General features: G+C 46.1%; 1 protein-coding gene across 1 annotated transcript; it reads left to right on the top strand.

The window, feature by feature from the left end:
- The first annotated feature begins 729 nt into the window (after positions 1-729).
- LOC134300079 (diacylglycerol kinase theta) lies at positions 730-27,028 on the top strand. The gene is made up of 22 exons (XM_062984725.1): positions 730-1,395; positions 7,607-7,686; positions 10,430-10,529; positions 13,253-13,338; positions 13,909-14,034; positions 16,380-16,536; positions 16,653-16,727; positions 17,274-17,374; positions 17,541-17,755; positions 18,632-18,722; positions 18,815-18,869; positions 19,174-19,235; positions 19,321-19,471; positions 22,625-22,663; positions 23,905-24,172; positions 24,255-24,403; positions 24,481-24,659; positions 24,737-24,837; positions 25,061-25,207; positions 25,723-25,834; positions 25,943-26,095; positions 26,586-27,028. Exons 1-22 carry the CDS (start codon positions 1,137-1,139, stop codon positions 26,685-26,687), a joined length of 2,808 nt encoding a protein of 935 aa, XP_062840795.1. The 5' UTR covers positions 730-1,136; the 3' UTR covers positions 26,688-27,028.
- Positions 27,029-27,353: the final 325 nt, after the last annotated feature.

The raw sequence follows: 27,353 nt of genomic DNA, 5'->3' as shown, positions 1-27,353 counted from the left end.
CTGTGGGAATTTGTGCCCATTCAGTAAAAAGTGCGTGTGCCCTTGGTGTGATCTTTTCTGCTAGAACAGTTGTATTAATAAGAAAGCTTCTCACAAGATTTGGAAGTACGTCTGTGGGAATTTGTGCCCGTTCAGAGCATCTGTTCTAGCTTTTAAGAAGTGTATGGACACCTGACCATGAGCTTGTCGGACGACAAATGCTTTTAAAACAGACTGACCTTGGTGTGATCATCTCTGATTGAACAACATCCACTCTTATGAGAAGGCTTCTCACAAGACTTTGGAGTACGTCTGTGGGAATTTGTACCCATACAGGCTTCTTGGAGTACGTCTGGAGTACCGTGTGTGTGTTCGGTATGTGTGATGTGATCTTTTCTGCTAGAACAGCTGCATTTATGAGAGGGTTTCTCACAAGACTTTGGAGTACGTCTGTGGGAAGTTGTGCCTTTGCAGACAAAAGTGTGTGTGTCCTTGGTGTGATCTTTTCTGATAGAACAGTCGCCCTTATGAGAAGCTTCTCACAAGATTTGGAAGTACGTCTGTGGGAATTTGTGCCCACTCAGTCAAAAGTGTGTGTAGTTATGCATACTTATGATACGAGTGTGCATGGAAGGGAGAGTACCGAGTGTGTGTGTATGTGTGTTCGGTGTGTGTGTGCGCTCAGCACTACTGACGGAGGGCGGAAGTCGGAATGTAAAATCAGATCAGCTCTTGGCAGAGTGTAAACACTCCACCGTCCGTGTGTATCGTTCTGTATCGCGGTAAAATATCGATTAAATCAGATCGGAACGATCAACCGACATTCCGGAGCGCGTGCTGAGCTCGTTCTGGAGAAGCGCCCTCAGACTTTCCTCTCATGAGCCGCTCGGTTTATTTGGTCGATTTTCGGAGTAATAACTGGATTTCAGGGGCGGAATTTCGCTCTTCATGTCATGTAGAGACATTACTCGGTTAAACTGAGCCGTCGTGTTGGGTTAGTGATGTGACATTGCTGGTAAATACCTGTTTATCCAGGATGACTCGGCTCGGTTTAACCTCGTTAGCCTGAAGCTAAACATCCAGCGGTTGTCAAAACAACCGAAAATCGAATCGAACATTTGGTGGATCTGCGCTTGTGTTAATATAGTCGTGAAGCCATGGCGGAAAGTGCGGGGATAAAGAACGGGAAAGCCTTAGATAGCGCAGTAACCGGGGTGCTCAGGGAGGCAGGAGAGAGTCCCGGCTCCAGCCCCGGCTCCGGGAGGAAGAAGCCGCATCAGTCGCTCTCTTCTCGGTCCGCGAAGCCTTACGCAGCCGCCGCCGGTCACTGTTTCCGCAAAGCGACCCTGACCAAGCCGACCTACTGCCACAACTGCAGCGACTTCATCTGGGGACTCGTGGGCTACATCTGTGAAGGTATGCTTATTTAATGCAAAGATGCGTGGCTGAGGTTTTGTTATGCAAACACACAGCAGACAGAATCGATGCACTTATGCATCGTGCAGTTTTGAGTTTGCATGCAGCGCTGCACAATCTACTAATGCAGCATCTGTTGTGAAGGTGGCATAAATGCATGATCTTAGATACAGTTACACATGCATGATCTTAGATATGTAGGCATGCATCCACAAGGACACGTTTTATGTTAAGATCATAATGCATCACTGAGACAGAATCGATGCACTTATGAGTTTGCATGCAGCGCTGCACAATCTACTAATGCAGCATCTGTTGTGAAGGTGGCATACATGCATGATCTTAGATACAGTTATGATATGTCAGATATGTAGGCATGCATCCACCCGCACAAGTTTTAAGCTAAGATGCATCACAGAGACAGAATCAATGCACTTATGCATCGTGCAGGTCAGAGTTCGCATGCAGCGCTGCACAATCTAGTAATGCAGCAACTGTTGTGAAGGTGGCATACATGCATGATCTTAGATACAGTTAGACACGCATGGTCAGATATGTAGGCATGCATCCACCCACACAAGAGTTATGCTACAATCATAAGGCATCACTGAGGTTTTGTTATGCAAACACAGACCAGACACACACATGTGCAACGTTTCTTTCCATGCATCGTGCAGTTTAGAGTTTGCATGCAGCGCTGCACAGTCTAGTAATGCATCAACTCGATCTAGGGGCTTATGAGCTGTTTGTGTTTGGATACAGTTCGACATGCATGATCAAATATGTAAACCATGCAGCCACCAGCACTTATTTACTCTTAAAGAATGCACGGTACAGTTCATAGTGTTCCTTCGCATGCATAACACAGTTCCGAGTGTTCTCTTATCGCGCTGCAGTTTAGTCCTGCACCAACTTTATCTAGAGGAGTGTTTGCTTTTGTGAACGCGTGCTTTTATTTCGTACTAATATGCAAACATACAGCATTGGCATTTTATGGGTGGGTGAGTGAGTGAGTGAATTGACAGTTGGCTCAGGCATCACATTTCCATCCATCGTGTAGTGTTGTGCTTCATACTAGCCTGCAACGTATTCCAAAAAAGCTGAGACAGTGGAGTGTAAGATTGGGACTTTTTTGGAAACACAGTTGAGCAAGGCCCTTAACTCTTTCAGCTCCAGGGGTGCCATCTAATGCACTCGGATCCCAACTGCCAGACAAGCTTGTCTAAAATCCACCGATAGAAAGACAGCAGAGGATGCAGAATACCCAACAACCTTCATTCTTTATGTTCCTTTTAAAGATTGGACGATCGGTGTTCTTCTTCTTCTTCAACGAGCGTTCATTCTTCACTATATAAATGGTGTTTTAGTTAGGTGGAATTGTATTACAATTATTAAAATATCTAAAGAAGCCAAAACAATCTCTGTGCATGAAGGGTGAAGCCAAAAAACATAATTAAATGTGGTGCTAGACTGGCCTGCCTGCAGTAGCGCTATATACAAGAACAGCAATCCAGGACCTTTAAGCAGCTAATGTACAGCTTAATGTTTACCCTGGTACGCCTGCCATCGTGATTGCTTTTTACTCTATGGGTATCCTCACCCAAGATTAGACATAAATAATCCCCAAATTCCTCAGTAATATACAACTGAAAGCATACACCGATCAGCCATAACATTAAGCCACTGTCCATTTTATCAGCTCCACTTACCATGTAGAAGCACTTTGTAGTTCTACAATTACTGACTGTAGTCCATCTGTTTCTCTGCATGCTTTTTTAACCTGCTTTCATGCTGTTCTTCAATGGTCAGGACCCCCACAGGACCACCACAGAGCAGGTATTATTTAGGTGGTGGATGATTCTCAGCACTGCAGTGACACTGACATGGTGGTGGTGTGTTAGTGTGTGTTGTGCTGGTATGAGTGGATCAGGCACAGCAGCGCTGCTGGAGTTTTTAAACACCGTGTCCACTCACTGTCCACTCTATTAGACACTCCTACCTGGTCGGTCCACCTTGTAGATGTAAAGTCAGAGACGATCGCTCATCTATTGCTGCTGTTTGAGTCGGTCATCCTCTAGACCTTCATCAGTGGTCACAGGACGCTGCCCACGGGGCGCTGTTGGATGGATGTTTTAGGTTGGTGGACTATTCTCAGTCCAGCAGTGACGGTGAGGTGTTTAATCCACTCGTACCAGCACAACACACACTAACACACCACCACCATGTCAGTGTCACTGCAGTGCTGGGTCGCTTTGCTGCTCTGAGAAGCTGATGGACACAGAAAGCCCTTTGCGTCTCTCTCATCTGACTTGAAGTCGTTCATTCCTTATCGGCACGTCCGTCCACCGAGCTGTGATTGATCAGCTGCCTCGTTCTCGGGGGGAGAGATTGATGGCGCTCGATTGCAGAAATCACTAATTGGGTGCTGGTGCCGGGCTCGCCACTTTGAAGTGTGGGGTTTATAATTAATGGAGTCTGGAGAGCGGAGGGTTAGAATTCAGCCGGCTGAGAGCGTGGAGCTAGGTACGTACGTGATGGTGTATTCTGATTGGCTGGAGATAGATCTACTGCTAATACATCTACTGTTAATTGCTGTACTGGACATGAGATCCACATTTTGACCGACCATTTCTGCTGCATTCTGGCCGGGGTCGCAGCGGGTCCGGTTCCGCCAGGAGGACACGGATACGATCGCCTACGTCTGGGGTAAGGGTGTGGGGATGGATTGGCGCTCTGTCCAGGGTGTTCCCACCTTATGTGCAGCATTTCCTGTCGGAACCGGACCCACCGCAACCCTGACCGGGATAAAGCAGCAGACAAGACATTTAGCAGCAGACACTTCTATCTAAAACCACTTACAATTACATCTGCCTGAATACAGTGCAAGGAACTGAGACTTAAGGGCCTTGCTCAGGGGCCCCACAGTGGAAGTTGTGCATGATGGGGCCTGAACCAACAACCTTCTGATTGCTAGTCCAATACCTTAACCATAAAGCCACGACTGCCCCACATGACCAGATACCAGAAACTACAAATCATGCTCTAGATCGGAGCATTAATTCCTGAGTTCCATGTTTTACCAACTCTCGATCGTGGTCAGGGATGTGGTGGGTCCCCAGGAACCCGGGACGGGGTGCCAATCCGTCCCGGAGCCTCGGCCACCCCCCTCCCTCAGACATAGCCGATCCGACCAGCCGATAGCACCGGGTGATTCGGATATTCTTTATTTAATGTGTCTTCATGAGCTGTGTCATCCTGGTAGCCCACACGCCTTCAGTCACACGGGCGAGGATCAAACCCAAGTCCGCAGGATCCACGTGGCTGTGTGGCACCCACTCTTCCACGCTGGTTTCTGTTTGTGTGAGGTCCGATGGTGCATGTTTTCAAGTCACGACGGAAGAAAAACAAATTCTCCGTCCTCCAAACACACGTCAGAGCTGGAGGCTTTACTAATTCATCTACGGCTGATTAAAGCCAGATCCTGCGGACGCCGAAGCCGACCGAAGCCCGTCCTGCTCCGGGACTCCAGAGGCTCTCAGCACATCTACAGCAGGTCAAACCTCTGGAGTCCCGGAGCAGGTCGGGGATGTGCATCCTGAGGGAGTTAGAACACGTAGAACTCTCAGGTCATCGTGACTGACTCGTTTTTTTAGCCACGGGAACGTTTATTTCTTCACAGACGTCCAAGCGGAGCAGGGAAGCGGCCATTGGTCCGCCCGGCCGGGTGGGTGGGCGTTCGTTCACGGGATACGGTGTTGCCAGGCAGAGACCCGCTGCACAACCGGCTCCGGAAAAGTCGTGATCGACTCTTGAAGGTTGACATGGCAACAGATAGGGACGAGGACCGGGCGTAGAGGGGGATCGTGAGGAGACGTAAACACGAGCGGACGTGGCACTGCTATGAACGTCTACCATCCTTATTATTATTATTATTATTTTTCCGGCATTGTTTAATGGGTTCGATGAATTTTACAATTGTGAAACCACGGTAAACAACATCTTCTGTAATGCAACAGTGGAAGATCGAATTTATCTGGGTTTTTCTTTCGCATGTGCATCCGTATATTTGCTCCTTTTTCATTGCACGGCACGCTGCTCATCTAAATCCAGAACGTACCATACCTGGGGTGCTTCAGACCGTGTTCATGCACGTGATGTTGAAGGTGAGGCTGTGACGGCGTTGATGGTCCAGAAGGGTAACCGAACGTTACACCGGTACTTGGGTACACTGGTACTGTTCGCCGGTAATTGGAAGCCCTATCACTGCCATGTTACCACCGTTGGACCACTGAGCAAGGTTCTTAACTTAAGGTTCTTAATAGCTTGCTTCTGTTAACCGATGGGTCACTTGGCGATCGAAGCAACCACCAACCAACCGTCGTTGGGATCACAGATTTAGAAACGTGTCATCCCATAGCACGGTGGTTCCCAACCGGAGGGTTACAGAACACTAGGGGGCCTCAGTGAGCAAATGTGATAGCAGCGTACTTCAGATCTTTCCAGGTGTAATAAAAATCCATTTGGAGATACCCATAGTCTACTTTGACTTAGGGTGTTGGTCTCGAAAGGTCGACAGACGGGCACCACGCATGGTTCCAATTCAGCTCTGCAATTCAGCGCTGGAAAGAAACCCACTATAAACAAGGCTGTAGCCATGAATCGAAGCCATCCTAATATTATGCAAAGCCAGTCAGTGGAATATGTTTATTTATAATTTTAACATCATAATATGGAGGGATGGGCTTTAAGAGCATATCTGACTATTGGGGAAACACATCGTCCCCTGTAGGTATTTATATGTGATCAGCGAAGACGCACCTCAGCCACCGTGCATCATCTGTGCACAAGTGCTTATCAATGAAGTCATGAAGAAGATCATAACCTGTGTCTATGGGGGTATAAGAGAAAAAAGCTCGATTGATGATGAGTGATAGGGTGTTCCCAACGCTGATGTGATGTACATTCAGCCAAAGGCTCGCTCCCGTGGCCCGTGGGTGACCCGCCCCCTCTCGGGATCTCCGCAGTGAGTATATAAAAGCAGAACGAGACAGCGTGACCTAAACTGAACCCCTGAACGTCATGACTTCACTAGAAAAGCTCCTTGGGATTGGTCACATCCGCCATAAGGACACGAAGCCAAAAACACGCGCAGCCGTCCTCGAGCAATACGCAGTCGTTCTGAGTTCAGGGAAACGCGACACACGTAAACTTCCCAGCAACCCCGCCGGGCCCACACGCGCATGCACGGAGCGAGCCGCTGACGCATTTTTAGGTTTTGTATCGTCCTCGAAGACAGGAAGTGGGCTCGCGGCCTACACTGTTCACAGTCACACAGTGTCCGTGTGACCTGTTTTTCACACCAATTAAAAAACATCACGTACTGACTGTTGAAGCTAAACGTCAGCGTGGCACAATGGATTATCAGAGCCTGTACAGTCAGTCGAATTCAGATCTTTTATCTGTCGGTTTAGTCATTTCCAACTCCCGATCAAGTGGAGCTGGATCATCACACGCCTCCTCCGAAGAAGCGCGTCCAATCTGCGGCCACTTCTTATCACAGAGAGCCGTATCGCGTACGGAGAGCCACGCTAAGCTCCATGTGACCTCCGCTGAAGATTTGGAACACAGTGTTGAGCATCAAACTATCATCAGTTTGTACACGCTGATCCTTTGATGGATCCTTTCATACCCAGTCATGATTTCCTCACCTGTTACCTTATCACAGAGAGCCGTATCGCGTACGGAGAGCCATGCTAAGCTCCATGTGACCTCCGCTGAAGATTTGGAACACAGTGTTGAGCATCAAACTATCATCAGTTTGTACACGCTGATCCTTTGATGGATCCTTTCATACCCAGTCATGATTTCCTCACCTGTTACCTTATCACAGAGAGCCGTATCGCGTACGGAGAGCCACGCTAAGCTCCATGTGACCTCCACCTCCACATTGCTGAAGATTTGGAACACAGTGTTGACCATCCAACCATCAGTTTGCACATGCTGATCGTTTGATGGATCTTTTTATACCTAATCATGATTCCCTCGCCCGCTACCTGATTATTTTGCCTCTTTTGTCCCAACCTTTTCTGAGTGTGTTGGAACCTTGAACATGGACATGGGGTTTGTTAGCGAAGCCGTTATAGCTGCTGTCGCGTGGACTGATGTGTAGAATCTAACGGCGGCTTCTGTCCTCTCGTGTGTTTCTTTGCAGACTGTAACTTCATGTCTCATGAGAAGTGTCTGAAGTACGTGAGGAACGTCTGCTCCTGTCTGGCGTCCACGGTCGTGCGGGTGAGTAGGAGAAGCTTTCGAAGCTACCGTTCGCTTTCGTGAGGCTCAGAATGAGGAACCCTTTGAGGATCAGGTATCGGGATCAGAAGGGAGAGCGAGAACGTGCATCCCAGAGCAGAGGTGATGGGATGTGATGATGTGATGGTGTATGATGAAGACAATAAATGAGAGATACGTGACTAGCCCGGGTCCTCCCCCGCACACACTCCGCCCGTTAATGATTCCTCAGTCGTGTCGGGAGCTTCAGGCTCCTTCCTCTCTTCTAATTACGGCTGAGGCCTGTGGAGCGATCAGCCGCCCTGTCGAGACCCTGGAACCTCAGAAGCTTTAGACTGAACCCCAGACTCACATACATAAGATTCTTATCGGAATACTGGTTCAGAATACGCTGTCACAAAGGGACACTGACACACACAGTACACTGACCTGCACAAGGTTCACTGACACACATGGTACACTGTCAGAGTACACTGACATACATGGTTCACTGACACACAGTACACTGACACACAAGGTTCACTGACACACAGTACACTGATACACAAGGTTCACTGACACACAGTACACTGATACACAAGGTTCACTGACACACAGTACACTGATACACAAGGTTCACTGACACACAGTACACTGATACACAAGGTTTACTGACACACAGTACACTGATACACAAGGTTCACTGACACACAGTACACTGATACACAAGGTTCACTGACACACAGTACACTGATACACAAGGTTTACTGACACACAGTACACTGACACACAAGGTTCACTGACACACAGTACACTGACACACAAGGTTCACTGACAGTACACTGACACAAGGTTTACTGACACACAGTACACTGACACACAAGGTTCACTGACACACAGTACACTGACACACAAGGTTTACTGACACAGTACACTGATACACAAGGTTCACTGACACAGTACACTGACACACAAGGTTCACTGACACAGTACACTGACACACAAGGTTCACTGACACAGTACACTGATACACAAGGTTCACTGACACACAGTACACTGATACACAAGGTTCACTGACACACAGTACACTGATACACAAGGTTTACTGACACACAGTACACTGACACACAAGGTTCACTGACACACAGTACACTAATACACAAGGTTCACTGACACACAGTACACTGATACACAAGGTTTACTGACACACAGTACACTGACACACAAGGTTCACTGACACACAGTACACTAATACACAAGGTTCACTGACACACAGTACACTGATACACAAGGTTTACTGACACACAGTACACTGACACACAAGGTTCACTGACACACAGTACACTAATACACAAGATCCACTGTCACAGTGCTCAGACACACTCAGGACACTGACACACAAAATACACTGATGCGCAAGGTTACTGACACACACAGTACACTGATGCGCAAGGTTACTGACACACACAGTACACTGACACACAAGGTTTACTGACACACAGTACACTGACACACAAGGTTTACTGACACACAGTACACTGATACACAAGGTTCACTGACACACAGTACACTGATACACAAGGTTCACTGACACACAGTACACTGACACACAAGGTTTACTGACACACAGTACACTGATACACAATGTTCACTGACACACAGTACACTGATACACAAGGTTCACTGACACACAGTACACTGACACACAAGGTTTACTGACACACAGTACACTGATACACAAGGTTCACTGACACAGTACACTGACACACAAGGTTCACTGACACACAGTACACTGATACACAAGGTTTACTGACACACAGTACACTGACACACAAGGTTCACTGACACAGTACACTGACACACAAGGTTCACTGACACACAGTACACTGACACACAAGGTCTACTGACACACAGTACACTGACACAGAAGGTTTACTGACACACAGTACACTGACACACAAGGTTCACTGACACAGTGCTCAGACACACTCAGGACACTGACACACAAAATACACTGATGCGCAAGGTTACTGACACACACAGTACACTGACACACAAGGTTTACTGACATACACAGTATATTGACACACACACAGTACACTGATACACAAAAATTCACTGACACATGGTGCAATGACACAAGATTCACTGACACAGTACACTGACACACAAGGTTCACTGACATGCATAGTGCACTGACACAATACTGGCACAGTACACTGACACACACACGGTACACTACCGCACAAGGTTCAATGACACGGTACACTGACACACACGGTACACTGACACACACGGTACACTGACACACACGGTACACATTTTTCTACAGTAACAGAGTTAGTTTGCATGCCGATACGTGTGATGTTTTTGTACTGAAGAGAGACAGACGGGTACAGAGATGAGAGCGTCCCTGCAGTAACATCACTTCCTTCAGTTCTTCTGTTTATAGAACCAAATGATCGTCTGAAGGTCACAGTCCTGACCCACGCAGCAGTGGTGCCAGTTCCAGTCACCTCGACCCTATCGCTGTTTTTTCAAGCTTGTTTACTTTTAAAATAGAACAGGAAACGAGGTCACTTCCTGTGGAGTGACCTGCAGTGTACCGTAGGACGTCCTGCAGGAAGGCAGGAGCCAGACAGGAGGTGTCCCCGTGGGCAAGGGGGGCACGAGCTCGTCTGGGGTCTCCCTCGGCCCGGCATGGACGTGCAGTTTGAAGGTGTCTGAATCCTCTGAAGATTTTTTCCCCGATCTTCTGTCTGTACAGGTTCCTGTGGCTCACTGCTTTGGTCCAGCCGGTCAGAAGAAGCGCTTCTGCGGAGTGTGCCGCAAGATCCTGGAGGGGACGGCGGCCCTGCGGTGTGAGGGTGCGTGTCACAGACCAGTACATGCACACACGGTTAGCCCTACTGACCAGTTCCACTAGGACTGGTCTGTTTCCACTCTCTGATGAGCTTGAGCCCAGAGAAGTCGGCGGCGTTTCTGAACGTTGTTGATGTAGATTCATTTTTCCTCTGTACAGTTCTAACCTGAATTTGACGAGCCAACTTTGATGCCGCTTTTATGCAGAATTATGACATCACTACCTGTTATACCTGTTTTAATGCTAAGTATTCAGACCCCGTCAGTTTCTATGCACCTTATTGGGATGTGGTTTTGATCTTATATGGAAATAATTCCTGGTTTTACCATCATCAGTCTGCACTCAATCACCAAGAATGTCGAAATGAATGAACGTTTTTGCAAAACGAATTAAAATTCTTATTCACAAAGTATTCAAACCCTTTGCTTTGGATTGGAAGTCCAAATTATAGTCTGGTTCATCATGTTTATGTGAGAGAACGTATGAAAGCAACTTCGAGGCAAGTCCCATATGTCCCCGAGTGTCCTAGCCAAAGCGACAACTTAAACCCTTTGACTTTGAGAGAATCCGTCGTGAAGAATGGGATAAACGACCTAAATCCAGGTGCCCAAAGCTTGTAAAGACCTGCAGCTCTAATCACTGCCAAAGTGGCTCCTCTAAAGTATTAAATAGAGGGTTTTATTACTTTTGGAACCCAGTGTTTACTGATGAACAGGAGTTTAAATAAAAGCAGTATATTAAAAGTCCTGATTTGCCAATAGCGACTAAACTAAAGGAGATAATTCAGGAGGAAACTGCGTGTGCGCTTAACACCGATGTTATGTGATGCATAAAAGGATGTTGGGGTTCTATTTTTAACAGATCCATGTACTCTGAGGGTGGTACAGTGAGGTCGTTTCTGGTGTGTCTGGGGTTTTGGATGCAGAAGTGAAGCTGGGAGGGTTTAAATGCTCAGTATCAGTGTTATAAACGTGGAGAAAAGCTCACTGTGTTACAAATCAAGGTCATTGACAGATTACGAGTCGGCGTGTCTGGATTCTCTCCGTGTTCGGCTCCACGTTTCTCTTCCCTTCTCTTCCTCCTCCTGCCGTTTGTTTATGTGCCTGGTCTGTCGGCTTGACGGCGACCCGTTGTTGTTGTTGTGGTAACGCCGGAAAGGTTTTTTCATGGGGCTGATGTTTAAGCACTACGACGGAAAAGGAAACGCTTGTTTTTTTTCTGGTGTTGTCTCGGTTTCTCGCTCACATTTCTTCTCACCACACTGTTTTCTTTTGTTTCCGTCAGTCACAGTTCAGTCAGATGAACAATACAGGGGGTCTCTCTGCTTCTCGCTTATACTACATTTTAAAAGGAGCCTTAACTCCTCAATAAAAGAGTAAAATGACTGCCTATTCAATAAGATGAAACTCAGAAAAGACTGATGATGATGTGGCTTTTTGATGAGGGAGCTCCTGTAGCACGATAGATCGCCGTTTCTTTAAATGTACAAACGTCTGCACTGTGTATTTGCGGGCTGTTTTCATTTCAGAACGTTTTAGCAGATCTTTAACAGAATCTGCACGTTATTGAGTTGCAGAGTTATCCCCCTGTACCAACCACGTGCGGACACTTATCACGCGCTGCACTGCGCACCCCACCCACCACTGCTGCCGGCGCCCTGATTACACAGCAGAGCTTGCAACTGCACAGTTGCAATGAGAACCCGTTTGATTTATGATTTACGTCCCTTGTTTGGGCACCCGGCCTGGTCCAAAGCAGTTTGAGATCTTAGCAGTGGTGGGCTAGCGTGGGGTCTTTCAAAAAATATGGGTCACAGATAAAAGTAATAATTAAATAAAAATTTTACATTAAAGAATGTACATCCCTAACGATTGGCCTGTTGTTCATATGGGCAGGACTAAGCCGGATGGGGTCTCTCTCTCATGACTGGTGCAATTACGACCTCTGCTGGCTGATTGATGGCGCCTACATAGAGATGAGAAAAGAGTGCTCTCAGGGTGTGTCCCTCCGTACACGCAGCTAGGCTGCACTGCACCCGTCAAAGTGTAGGTGATGAGATGCATACGGCATGCTGCCCACGTGTCGGAGGGGGCGTGGGTTAGCTTCGTTCTCCTCAATCAGAGCAGGGATCGGCATTGGACACTAAAAAATTTTTTTTTTAAATAATGTACGCCCCATGTGGAGGCTTTGCATTACATCTTGTAAACCACAGTGGGATCAGATTGTCATTCTTTTTATTAATTAAGGTTATTAATTAATATGAGGCCACTGCGCCACCCGTGCGCCCCAGAGTAACAATTTTAAGAGAACCAGCAAATTCGATCTCCATTTTTAGTTACTGTCTGTCTAGACTGGTGTCTGGTGACTTGTTCAGTCTGTACTCACCTCTGTTCCTTTATCAGGCTCTGGATGTTTTGTTGTTGTTCCTGTGTTTGTCGCTGCACCTTAACCGCTGAATCATAGTCCATAGAGGTTCTACATGAGGAGATACATGAGAGAGATACATCTGCTTTTGGCTCGGCATGATGCATATAAAATCATAAGCTAGTGTTACGCCACCCTACTCCCACTGGCTATTCCACCGCACATACTGGCATCTTGTGTAATGCACTGGTGATTCAGCTAACAGCAGCAATCGTGCACGTTCAGGATCTTCACACATTAATTCTGTTTTTGTAGCTCTAGTTTCTGATGAAGCTGAAAAAATATTTACATTGTTCGTTTCAGTGTGCGAGCTGCACGTTCACAGCGACTGCGCCCCGTTCAGCTGCAGCGACTGCCGACTGTGTCACCAGGATGGAGAGCAGGAATACGTAAGTGTTAGATCACAGCACGTCCGCAGTACTAGTACTCACCAGCAGGCCTGGAAGATAATCGTAGGTGGTTTTGATACGGGTTTATAATTTATAATTGCACAAGCTCTCAGCGGCGGTTCCAGTCTGGCTGGTCTGTGGTAGGAAGGGTCAAAAAGGGGTTCTTTACATTGCTGGTCAGTTGAGGCGCCACCATAAGAAGTGGATGGCTCTCTGTGAGAATCCCCTGCTGACTGGTGGAAAGAAACGACCGGCGACTTGTTGTCTGAAGCTATCTTGGCCAACGTAGATGTGCCTCAAGCTGCAGACGAGTAAATTGGGAGCAACTGAAATCTCAGTTCATCCCTTTTAAGCTTTGTTTACAAATATATATGTATATAAAAACATATTAGCCAACTCGGGTTCGAATCTCGGCTCATCTATCTGCTGTGGGTTTAGCGTAGTGACAAGAGAGAGAGAGAGATAAGCGAATAAATAGAACATTAAAAAAAATGGATAAACAGACATTAAGCACATGACGTGGAATGCTTGTATATTTAGAAGTCTGTATATTTTGGACCTCTGTTCCAGGACATGTACCATCACCACTGGCGGGAGGGGAACATAGCATCGGGAGCTCGATGCGAGCTGTGCCGCCGCGTGTGCAGTTCCTCCGACGTCCTTTCCGGCATGAGGTGCGAGTGGTGCGGCATCACGGTAAGCCCTGAAGTCTGAGGGGGAATAAAATCCTTATATTTTTATATTTTTGCATATTCATCACTATTTTTGTATTAATTGATTAACTGGCCGTGCTGTCAGCAAACCAGTAACCGGATTTCATTGATAATTGGATTTAACTGGACTAGAAACACCCAGATTTAATTACCGCCACGCTAAAGAACTCATTTAGAATGTCATAAGCAGCACGCAGAAATATGAGAAAAAAACGTTACCATGGATCAGTTACAGAGGCATTTTTAAAGCTCTGTGACTCCAGCGAACCACAGCGAAAGCTGGAGAGAACACGGAGGAATCCACAAATGCATAAGGAAAATCCACAGTAAGAACATCATACATACCATGATTCAGACATGGAGGTGTTAGTGTGATGTTGTGGGGAAGCTTTGCTGCTTTAGAACCTTGACAAAACCATGATCTCTGCTCTGCTCTCTACCAAAAAATCCTATAAGAAACTACTAGGACAAGACAGAAATCCGAAACACAAGAGCAGGACCTCTGATGGTTCTTACCACCAACGTGGAACGGGTACTGTTCCAGTTTGCGAACCTAATTTTAAACCATATTGAGCATTCCCATAACTAGAGATGCTCGTACTCGTACTCGCAAACGAGGCTCCGATACTAAACATCCGATACCGTGTGCCTAGTGCACGTCGCTGCGTTATACCCGGTTCACACGACACGATCTTTGCCCTGATTTTCGCTCGGCGGCCGGTCGGCGCTAGATTCGCCGGCTCGGGAGCGACACGGCGTTCGCTCGGCGATCAAAACTCGGCTCTCGATCGCTAAGTGTGAACCATCCGACAACTCGATCCGACCGGCTCGCCGAGCGCTCGAGTTTTCTAGCACGTCAGATATCTGATCTGAGATGTGCGACTGGGAATGAGTGACATGTCGAACAGCCAATGAGAACGCAGGATACGGTGTGAGGGGAAACGCAGGAGAGGAGTGTAAACAGGTGGGACAGGGGGATAATATAGTTTATATCAGAATACATCAGCACACACACACACACGTTTTACAGTATTTCTGACCCGATCGTTCTCTACAAAACATAACAACAAAACACCAACATTGCAAAAATATTTATTAACCTCCAACTCACTACAGAACAATCCATGCTGCTCGTGTTGCCAAATCCACTCAGATTCATTTATTTTTCCTCCTTGATTTCATCACATCAGCGCACGAACGCTTGGATCACTCGCTACTTGTTGACGTGCATTTTTGGACGTGGTATCATTAAACTTCTCGTCACTTCTCACGTGTGTTTTTGTTTTGTCGGTATCGGTATCGGCAAGTACAAAAATACATGTACTTGTACTCGTACTCGGTTGGGAAAAAATGGTATCGATGCATCCCTACCCATAACAGTAAGCTTCAGAACCGGGAACGTTTGTTCTTAGCTAGAATCGAAGAGTAGTCGATTTTTCAGCAGGAACCCGTGACGAGAGGAAACAGAGCGTCTTCTTATCACCAGTAGTTGATCATCTGTAACAGCAGCACAAATGCTGGCAGGTAATCTACCAGCATGTTACAACTGTTTATCTTAGTTTGTGCAGCACCGTCCGTTAATTGGTTCCATTTCTTGGTTCCGATAAAAACCGGTGCAAACACGGGCTGGTTCTAAAGCAGCCTGAACGGAGCCAGTTCAAGATCCAGAGTTGAACAGATTTGCATTAGCCTGGTTGAATAACTTGCAGTTCATGGTCGAGAGCGCTCCAGTGCGTTGTGTTCGAGCCTGGAGAAGGAATCTTTCCTCTGGTGAAATATTTATTACGGTGGAGAGGTCGCTTCCTGCCAGTAATGCGGAGATCTGATAACACTTTATTGATCCGCATGCTAATGAAGGACGTCTGTACAGGTGTATTGAATATAGTGCATTAGCAAGAAGCTCCGCCCGTGCATTATCCGAGCTGCCAGCGGGTTCGTAAATCAAACTCCTGCAGTACAGTTTTACTGTCGGATAATCTCTACTGTTTATTTATTCTAGCTGTTGAGCTTTGATTTCATTCACAATATACTTTTTGGTACATTATAAGGACGAAAGTATTGAGACACCCCTTCTAATGATTGAATTATTGTGTTTCTGACACAAATGTTGCGTAATAAACCGGTTATATTAAGGAAATTATATGCTTCCCACTTTGCAGCAACAGTTTAGGGAAGGTGTTTCCCTGCTCCAGCATGACTGTCTAAAAAATCCAGAGCAATACACCACTGCAGAATTGACGTGTGTATTTTAAAGTATTTGAAGTCAAGCCGTTATTTTATTTGTTTGTGTATCTGTCTCTGTGTGTGTGTGTGTGTGTGTGTGTGCAGGCTCATGCCTTTTGTTACGTAACGGTCCCTCCGGAGTGCAGCCTGGGTCGTCTGCGAGGCATGGTCCTTCCCCCCGGCTGCGTACGGATCTGCTCGCGCAACTTCAGCAAGATGCACTGCTACCGCATCTCCGAACCCTCGCAGCAGTGCGAACTGGGTAATTCATTCACCGAGACCATTTTCATTAATCGAGTGTGTTCACGATTCCAACGGACACTAATCATCTGGGTTCAAAAGTGTGTGTGTGACCTTCATGGTTTATTTTCATCGTAGACAATCTGGATGACGTAGATATCCAGAGCACAACAGCACTCAAGGAGAACCAGACCTCAGGCTCATCAGATACTGGTAATCTGCTTACAGCATAAAAAACCTGTTCATGTTTGCATTTTTAGACAAATTTCACTTTTCTATCTCCCTTTTTATGCTTTTTTCTTCTTTTTCTCTCAATTAAGTCGTTTGTGATTGCTCCGATTGCAACACCTCTGCTCTGACCGAGGAGAGCCGCAGACAATCACGCTTTGCTCTGCTATAAATGTATATAGAAGAAATAACAGCAGACCCATTGGGACAAACCTTTCTTGATATTCTAACGGAATCCTTTTTCACCCATGCGTTCTGCACAGGCGCCTCTATATCTGCTAATCAGGGTCCTTGCCCAGCGTTTGAAGACCCCACCCACATAGTCTGGTCATCCCGCCCTGGCAGAAACGTGTCTGCTGCAGGCACTTCAAACGCCTATGCATCACATTTATAAAGGTCACCTGTTGTACTACTGGTCACTCTTCCACACACACCTTCTGTACGGCCTGTTAGTACCAGCAGCGGAAATAGGAAACGTTCAAAACAGAACATGAATGCCAATTTCATCTCCTCCTTGTTCTCCTCCTTTAGGGAAGCAGACCCTCAGAGTGTATGATGGCGACGATGCCGTGAAACGTAACCAGTCCCGCTCGGTCTGCGTTCCCAGAATGGCCAAGACTGAGGAAATAGTGGTGAGATGATTTTTCTTCCTGGACTGTTTTTATGGAGCTCAGAACAGGGCAGCTTAAAGGAATCGGGAGGATAGTCTGAGACCACGAGTGAAAATGCTTCTGTTTGTACATAGAATGGACGTGAATTTCTCAGTGTTCCTCCATGTCCTGCTTCCCCTCTGAACAGGAAGCTGCTCTGCGTGCGTTTTACGTAGCGGACGAACCGGATGATTATGAGTTCCAGGTTCAGACCCAGCCCGGTCTGCTCACCGACGACATCATCAACCGCAACGGCACGCCCGATAACAAGACGGCGGTTAAGGACAACCTGCCGGAGACGTGGGTTCTCCGAGCCAAGGCCAGAGAGACCGAGCTGCTGAAGATCTACGCCGGCTGGCTCAAGTGAGTTCTTCTTCAGAAAAGACACCGTATGGCCAAAAGTATTTGGACGTCTGAGCGTGAGCTTGTCTGACGTCTCAGGTGACCTCTGTGTGATCTTTTCAGCTAGAACGACAACCGCTCTTCTGAGAAGAGCTTCCCACAAGTTTGTCTATGGGAATTTGCACCCATTTGGTCAAAAGATTCTGATTCTGGTCAAGAAAGCTTCTTTTGAAAGTAAATGGTGGCCAGATAACAGAAGCTATCGATGGAAAATGCACAAAAACCATTTGCATCCGGTATCAGAGATAGTGGACAGAAGAGGAATAGAATTGGATTGAAAACCGATTGTCGCTATAGGGCCAGCTGCTCAATCCACCAGGGTGTTGCAACCAACACACAACGAATTAAGAGAGGGAACTCCGTACAATCCGGGAGTGGTTATAAAAAAAAGCAGGGAGGCCATTCCACCGACTGACGCAGCCCACACGCGCCATAGATCCATACGCTCATAACAGGGCGAAAAGTCGCCACAATACTGGCTGAGATAAATCCTCAAACCTGGCGTTACAGTTTTAAAAAAGAAAGAGTGTGAGGAAGTAACCATGATTTTAATAGACCTAACTCCACCTGGAGCAAATTAACGGTCAATGAGGCGCATTTATGCCCGGCTGTTGGCATGGCAAGTCGGCATGACACTGTAATCTGTGCCCTCCTGTCGCTCTGTAGGGCAGATTGATCAAATTTCAAGGCTGTTGATATTGACCACCCAAATGCTGGTATCATGACACCTAGTTTCAATGATCAACACATGACTCGAGATTTTTTCTACTTAGAATAAAACGATCTGTACTTGAATATTGATCCACAGTTTCCTAAATGTGTTTGGTTTGTCGGCAGGGTCGGCGTTGCTTACATTTCCATCACTGTCGGGAAGACGAGTACCGTGGACTCCATCATCAAAGAAGTGCTCGGCCAGCTCGGGAGGCAGGTAATGGAGGTTTAGAGACGGGCTCCAAGTCGGCATCACGCCGTGTTTTGATCTGTCGCTTCAGAACTGCAACTGCGCTCTGTGTGTTTCAGGATGAAGACCCGGCGCTGTTTAACCTTGTGGAGGTTTTCATGAGCAGCAAGCAAGGCAAGAACCAAGTTCTAAATTCTTAGACCTCTGATCCTGTAGCAGTTTTTGGGGAATTAAATGTTTCAAACTTTTGTGTGATGGTTGTGGAACAGAATGCTGGAATTTGTGACGGAATCGGTACTTACTTTCTATGGAGAAATGACTCCACACACATGTAGCTGGGCACTCGGGTGGCACAGCTGAGTAATATTAATAATTGAGATTAATTAAGTAAGTTGTTTTGGTAAGTGTGAGTATTAGCGGTATTGTTTTGGTGCTGATTTGTGTCTGAAAACGTCTGAACTGTGGTGTTGTGCTGCAGTGCAGAAGCAGGTCCTCGGAGGTCAGGAGCTGCTGCTGGACAAGCTGAAGGAAATCAGGAAGGTACGTGGGAGTGAATTCTGGGTAAGAAACGCCTCCGTTATTGTTTATCTTTCTCGTGTTTTGACTGCGTGTGCTCGCGTGTTAGATTTCTCTCAGGCAGATGAACCAGACTCGCTTTTACATCGTGGAGAAGAGAAATCAGGTGGTGCAGGTGGATCTGCTGCTCGGGGGGCTTCCGGTGCAGCTCAGTACGGAGGAGTACACCCAACTGCTGCAGCAGCACCTGGCCATCAAGAGTACGTATTCCTTCTTCCACCTCTTTACTCTGTTTTTGTCTTGACTAGACGAATTATCGGAAACAGCAGGCATCACTGATACAAGATTTGGGCCATGTAGCATGTTCTTTGCCTGGACAGTTTTTTACTGGACCATGTTGGAGTCCACGGCCGTTTACTGAACCCCTGGTGGGAAACCACATTAAAGAGCTGAAGGTATAAGGCCTTTCGTACCAGTTAAGGTACCTTTTCTTCCCAGCAAAGATCTCCAAGTTAAGAAGGCGTGTCCTCTGTACCTGTCAGTCAAGGTTAAGAAGGCGTGGCCTCTGTACCTGTCAGTCAAAGTTAAGAAGGTGTGGCCTCTGTACCTGTCAGTCAAGGTTAAGAATGCGTGTCCTCTGTACCTGTCAGTCAAGGTTAAGAAGGCATGGCCTCTGTACCTGTCAGTCAAAGTTAAGGAGGCATGGCCTCTGTACCTGTCCATTAGAGTTAAGAAGGTGTGGCCTCTGTACCTGTCCAATGAAAGTTAAGGCGGCATGTTCACTGTACCTGTCAGTCAAGGTTAAGGAGGCGTGGTCACTGTACCTGTCAGTCAAGGTTAAGAAGGTGTGGCCTCTGTACCTGTCAGTCAAGGTTAAGAAGGCGTGGCCGCTGTACCTGTCAGTCAAAGTTAAGGAGGTGTGGCCGCTGTACCTGTCAGTCAAGGTTAAGAAGGTGTGGCCTCTGTACCTGTCCATTAGAGTTAAGAAGGTGTGGCCTCTGTACCTGTCCATTAGAGTTAAGAAGGTGTGGCCTCTGTACCTGTCCAATGAAAGTTAAGGCGGCATGTTCACTGTACCTGTCAGTCAAAGTTAAGGAGGTGTGGCCTCTGTACCTGTCAGTCAAGGTTAAGAAGGTGTGGCCGCTGTACCTGTCAGTCAAGAATAAGAAGGTGTGGCCGCTGTACCTGTCAGTCAAAGTTAAGAAGGCGTGGCCTCTGTACCTGTCCATTAGAGTTAAGAAGGTGTGGCCTCTGTACCTGTCAGTCAAAGTTAAGGAGGCGTGGCCTCTGTACCTGTCAGTCAAGGTTAAGAAGGTGTAGCCTCTGTACCTGTCAGTCAAAGTTAAGGAGGCGTGGCCTCTGTACCTGTCAGGTAAAGTTAAGAAGGCGTGACCTCTGTACCTGTCAGTCAACATTAGACAGGTGTGACCTCTGTACCTGTCAGGTAAATTTAAGGAGGCGTGGCCTCTGTACCTGTCAGTCAAGGTTAAGAAGGTGTGGCCTCTGTACCTGTCAGTCAAAGTTAAGGAGGCGTGGCCTCTGTACCTGTCAGGTAAAGTTAAGAAGGCGTGACCTGTACCTGTCAGTCAACATTAGACAGGTGTGACCTCTGTACCTGTCAGGTAAATTTAAGGAGGTGTGACCTCTGTACCTGTCAGTCACACTTAAGGGGCGTGGTCTCTGTACCTGTCAGTCTGAGTTAAGGAGGTGTGCGGCTGTACCTATCAATCAAAGTTAAGAAGGCGTGGCCTCTGTATTTGTCAGTTAAAGTTAAGGCGGCGTGGTCACTGTACCTGTCAGTCAAAGTGAAAGAGGTGTGGCCTCTACCTGTCAGACAACATCAGACAGGTGTGATTTCTGTACCTGTCAGATAAAGTTAAGAGGGCGTGGCCTCTACCTGTCAGGTTGGTTATGAGCAGAGCCGTAGATAGAGAGAGTTGCGACACTCCTTGATCTCGCCGCTACGCGGTCACGTGGTTCATGTAACCCTCAATAGTTCCAAACAAACCCGGCGCTGTCATGTTCTCAAATGGGACAGGCAGCAGTAAATGAAATATTAAACGGCAAATAATAAACATTTGTACAATTTCTGGGTATTTTCAACTGCGTTTACATTTACTGCATCTGCTTTAATGTCAATTTGGTATATAAAGTGGAAGATTGATGTTTATAATGACTTGTTAATAGGTCGTTCTTGTTAACACACAGTACATTATAATAGCATACATTACATAATGCGATATCATTAAGTAGTAGAGACAATATACAGTATAGACATTAAAGTTTTTTATGTTTTGTTTTTTGCATAAACTAATCTCCCTTCACTTTCCTGAGGATTCATAATAATAATCATTTTGGCTAAACACTAAGTCATGTGCTGGATTCATAAGGTTTACCTGCACTGAATGAACAGATTGATAAACACATTACCGTACCAAAAACATTATAGTGCAGGTACATGAAAAAGCATTCATTCATCTCTTATTTCATGAGTAAGTAATAATTGATTCCTACATGTAATACATTAATGAATTCATTATGAATATGCACTAGTTCATTTTGTCTAATGTAAGTGGTGGACAAGGTACACAAACCATTTAGTTGAGTTAAAGTAGAGATATCCAAGGTAACATATTACTCCAGTAAAAGTAGTAGTAAAAGTAAAAATACTCTTTACCTCCACTAAAGTACTAAACTAAATTTACCTTCAAATGTACTTAAGTATGAAAGTAAAAGTATAATGATTTATTGTGGTTCTAATGTTTTATGATCATTTCTGTAACAAGACTCTTGATTAATCAACTCATTTTAGGTGAAAAGACTCGTGTGTCATTAATTAAGCTTAACTGACTAAGCTAAATTGGGTTATACCTATTAATTAAGATAAACATGTAACATTTAGTGCTGAGCAAATGCTAAACAATAACAGTATTAAGTATATTAATGACATTAAATTCATAATTTTTTTAAAACAAAGCAACATACAGCTAAAAATGTTTGATAAGTAGTAAAAATGAATGGGGCTCTATGGGATGTTTGGAACTATACAGAGCTCCACAACCCGGAAGCTGCACAGCAAATATGTCCCGCCCCCTTTCCAACGGTTCCCTATGGGAGTGTCGCCACTCTGTTCTCTCTACCGCTCTGGTTATGAGTTGGCTGGAGATAAGAGTGTTACAGTGAAGTGAAGAAGCTTCTACTGATTTTCTTTATTGACCTGCTGTAATGTAGTAATGTATCGTATTAAATCCCTGATTATGTTTGTGTTTTTACCCTGTGTGCTCTTTTATATTAGAATTATAATTCGACTGATCTTTCAGCTGTAACTGATGTTATTTGATGTTATTTCACGGTCAAGGAATAGAGAAATATTTCACTCTGTCTCTCTCTCTCTCATTCTGTCTCTCTCTCAGGTCACTTGATTAGCATCACTCACGTCTACGCGGGACAAGGTGAGAAACCCGTCACTATAGCAACACCCCATAGCAACCTGGTCTTTACCCAGGCTCCGGAGAGAGAAAAGACAATAATGCCCTCTGTGTGTGTGTGTGTGTGTGTGTGTGTGTGTGTGTGTGTGTGTGTGTGTGTGTGAGCGCCTCTGTTCTGTCACGCTGTATTAGAAGCGGCTATTGTTACAAAACAGAAGGCTGAACTCTATTGAATCCTATTGATGTTGCATGGAAGCATGTGATAATAACACACACACACACACTCACTGCACCATCGATTTCAATAACACGTATTGATTGCTGTAAACGATTTTACTTCCTGTTCCATCCGAGAATGATGCAAAGAACGGACTCAATTACTGACTGATGGTTTAGTTCACATAGTGTTCTTTGTGTTGCCAGAAGGACTGCATGTATTACCCACAATGCACTGTTAGAGTGCATTCATTCATTTAAAGTCGTTTATTTGTCCTTTTTGTGAGTAAAAAAAGGTTTAGTAGTATTTACCACCGTTGAGAGGTTTGAATCTCGGGTGTTGTCTGTGATCGGCTATGCCTGAGGGAGGGGAGGAGGTGGCTGAAACCCGACGATTAGGGACGTAACGATGCACCACAAGACAGTTAAAAATCGATTCACATGCGTAACGATTCAAATCGGTTTACATGAAAGTAAAATGAATCAATATTCACTTTAAGCAGCAGAGGGCGCTGGCGCTATTCACCTCGCCTGGTTGGCGTCACTACGGGGTTGCCAGGTTCTGAATTTTCCAGTCAAATGTATTTACACAAAAAGGGAAATGTGCAGCATTGTTTTGCATATTTTGTAGATAAATAAAAGATAAGCACAAATACAGGATTTTATTTTATTTTAAAAGAGAAATAATAAAAGGAAACTTTGTCATAATTTGTCTTCAATTTCATTTTGTTTAAAAAATCGGGAAAAAATCGTATCGTGAACCCAGTATCGTGAATCGCATCGCGTTGTGGGTAGAGTGTATCGTTACATCCCTACCTACGATTGATTGGCACCTGGTTTGGGGTGTGTTCCTACCTCGCGTCCAGTGTTTCCAGGGAAAACGTCCCCTCTGCGACCCTGACCAGAATAAATCACCAGATTCACTTCACTTTTATTCCTGTTCACATGATCTTGCATTTCTTGCTTGTTTTAGGATATTTGAATTTCAGGAACCATGCTTCTATCCAATACCAAGCAAGTGTGTGTGTGTGTGTGTGTGTGTGTTGTAGGAGCGGTGGTATTGCAGATTAGCTGTTTCTCCGAGGCCGAGCGAATCTACATGCTGGCTAAGGACACCACCGTCGAGGGCAAACAGCTCACCTCTCTGGTTATCCCTCAAATCCCGAAAAGCAAGCTTCCCAGAGACTCCTGCCCTCTGCTGGTGTTCGTGAACCCCAAAAGCGGAGGCCTTAAAGGCAGAGAGGTTCTCTACGGCCTCCGTAAACTTCTCAACCCTCATCAGGTGTTCGAGCTGACCAACGGAGGTCCTCTGCCCGGGTGAGAGCGCCTGTGTGTTCTGTTCTGTCTGTAGAACCATTGCAGCACCAAGGCGACTTATTTAACGCGATTTGTGTGTTAGGTTGCACACGTTTCGGGAGCTTCCACACTTCAGGATGCTGGTGTGTGGGGGAGACGGAACGGTCGGCTGGGTCCTGGGGGTTCTGGAGACCATCAGACACAAACTGGCGTGTTCTGAGCCCGCCATTAGCATCATCCCTCTGGGCACAGGTATGCACCATGTACAGAGTACTCGGACATGATGAGATAAATCTTTCGTTATCCATGCCTCACGTGCTCGTGTGTAGGTAATGACCTGGCGCGCGTCCTGCGTTGGGGGGCGGGGTACAGTGGCGAAGACCCCTTCAACATCCTGGTCTCTGTGGACGAAGCAGAAGAGGTGCAGATGGACCGCTGGACCATCCTGTTTGACGCTCAGGAAATGACACCAGACGGAGAGCAGAACGGCTTCCTGGAGCCCCCGAAGGTGACAACACGTGCTTCTGAGTTTGAGGCTCGCCATCACAACATCTCCCGGTCTGACGGCTTTGTGTTGTGTTATAGATCATCCAGATGAACAACTACTTCGGTCTGGGGATCGATGCCGAGCTCAGCCTGGATTTCCATCACGCTCGGGAAGAGGAGCCGGGAAAATTTACCAGCAGGTCAGTTCCTCACTCGTTCCTCGTTCCGTCTTGATGCTGCTCATGTTATATCGCCTAAACATGGACTCTTTGGTACCAGGACTTTCAGCAGGTCCTTCAGCTTCTGTATGTTGTGAGGTGGATCGTCCTAAATGATGCACACATCCACATGACCTTCCGTGCTTTTATGTCCCAGTGTCCTTTCGTTGATGTTAAATCACCCTGGTTGACCGTCTGATCGCAGGTTCCATAACAAAGGCGTCTACGTGAAGGTGGGTCTGCAGAAACTCAGTCACACGCGAAACCTCCATAAAGATCTGAAGCTTCAGGTGGACAAGCAGGACATAGAACTGCCCAGCATAGAGGGTCTGATCTTCCTCAACATTCCTAGGTGATCAACACATGACACAGAACAGCACACGCTCGCCCTATACATGTGTACGTTTATGCACAAGTGGTTAAATATCATGTTTTGTTTATTTTAAGGGGAAATCAGTCAATTCTGCTAGCACACTACTGCTGGGATCCAGGGTCAGGCACCTAAATACACACGATTGGCCACGTCTGGGGGGGATTCTGGGGTGGTTGAGGTCCCAGTATGGATTGGCATCTTGTTAAAGGATGTGTTACTGCATTGTGCCCAGTGATTCCGTGGAAATCAGACCCTCTGCTACCCTGACCATACATACATTTGCAGTGTGTTCAGATAATTAATAAAATAATAAATATAAACACACTCAAGATGAATTGTTCTAGTAGTGGTCTCAGAATTTTGGCCCCCACTGTGTGTGTATATACAGTATATGCACTATTTAGTGAAAGAAACTGATGTTTATTAAGATTTATTTGAATATAGGAGCATCTGTACCAGTGGTCATGCTTTGTTTGTGTTTTTTGTTTGGATAGCTGGGGTTCCGGTGCTGATCTGTGGGGTTCGGACAATGATGCCCGCTTTGGGAAGCCCAGGATAGACGATGGCGTGCTGGAGGTGGTTGGAGTGACTGGAGTGGTACACATGGTGAGTCCGAGTTCTGTTTGCTAAGCACTAAGTGCAAAATTTGGGGTTTTAACAGCAGCAGTGTGTTTTACCACGTGTCCAATGCACATGTGTGTGTGTGTGTGTCAGGGTCAAGTACAAAGCGGGTTGCGCTCGGGGATCCGGCTCGCTCAGGGCAGCTACATCCGCATCACAATGACCAAACCCATCCCAGTGCAGGTGGACGGGGAGCCGTGGATCCAATCCCCCGGACAAATCATCATCTCTGCTGCTGGACCCAAGGTACCGTTTCATTCTGATATGAGAGGAGAAATCTGCATTTTTATCTTTATATGTGTCTTGTGTCTGATTTTTGTTTCTTAGAGGCTAAATAATTGGTCTGTCTCATACTTTCCTTTAACCACCTTCATAAATTACTTATTCACACAGGGATGTTGGTATAAAACGACTTTCTGTGAATTACACACATCAAAAACTTTACTGTGTAGAAAATTAGAATAATTTTTTCAGTCCTTTGTTAAATTTTTGCTATTTTAGGGATTTTGTAAAGCTAAACGGTGCTTAAAAACGACTCTGTAAAGATTTGGGCGTGTAGTTAGAATGGTTTTGAGGGGTCGGTGCACAGGTGGCACACAGTGGGTGGGATTCTAACCCTAGATCCCAGCAGTAGTGGGCCGTATGAATTCCATCCAAAGATATAACGACGGTAGTTAGTTAAGACTAGAACAGATGTAAGTTGTTAATTAATAACGATTCTTCTCGCTCCTGGTAGGTGCACATGCTGAGGAAATCCAAGAGCAAGCAGAAGAAGCAGTCTGGGAGTCTGAAGGAGGGCAGAGCCGAGAGCCCGGCGCCGGGAGAGGGGTCAAACTGATGTGACGTCCTGCCCACACACTGTATCAGAAGTCATAACGACACCGGGCATTCAGTAACGGGTCGGCGTTCACCTTCTCGGCGCGGTCATGCCATGCAGACTGGACATTACGCTTACGATACAAACAGAAACAATCATTCAGTGTTAGACGTGATTAGTATAGTACAAGGAACATGAAGAGCAACATCTACTCGTGTACTTTTAGCCGCCTCGATGTAACACAGACGTTTCTGAATAAAAGCAGCTCGAGAGAGAGATCGGTTAGGGAACCGGACAGGACTCGGTTTCTCTGATACGGAATCGCGGTTACCTTAAGGTCCACTCGGAAGCTCTGAAACGTTTGTGTTTTCATTCCTTTCCACTCGTGCCGCTATCCAGTCTCGTTAACATCCAAAATACCACTTAGAGTGTATTTCCTTCTACAATTTTTAAGGTGGAAGAGATCAGTTCGGGTTATGCCGGGCACTAGTGTCACTGTTTACAGATGTTTACGTACACTATATGGACAAAAGTATCTGGACGCCCCTTCTAATTTCTAATTAAATTCATGTGTTCAAGACACAGCAGTTGCTAACAGGTGTAATAAATCGATTATTTATTGAGGCTCTTTCCTGTTCCACCTTAAAGCAAGCTTTATAAAGACAAGACTCTGGCTCTGGAATGAAC

Source organism: Trichomycterus rosablanca, chromosome 22 (genome assembly GCF_030014385.1).
Source record: "Trichomycterus rosablanca isolate fTriRos1 chromosome 22, fTriRos1.hap1, whole genome shotgun sequence".
Lineage (NCBI taxonomy): Eukaryota > Metazoa > Chordata > Actinopteri > Siluriformes > Trichomycteridae > Trichomycterus > Trichomycterus rosablanca.
Note: the sequence above shows the minus strand (reverse complement) of the source record. Positions and strands in the feature narration are given on the sequence as shown.

Coding starts and splice junctions, on each gene's coding strand:
- LOC134300079 (XM_062984725.1), top strand. CDS start 1,137: ATGGCGGAAAGTGCGGGGATAAAGAACGGGAAAGCCTTAGATAGCGCA. Junction 10,530..13,252: donor GGCGGCCCTGCGGTGTGAGG/GTGCGTGTCACA, acceptor TGTTCGTTTCAG/TGTGCGAGCTGCACGTTCAC. Junction 22,664..23,904: donor TCACGTCTACGCGGGACAAG/GTGAGAAACCCG, acceptor TGTGTGTTGTAG/GAGCGGTGGTATTGCAGATT.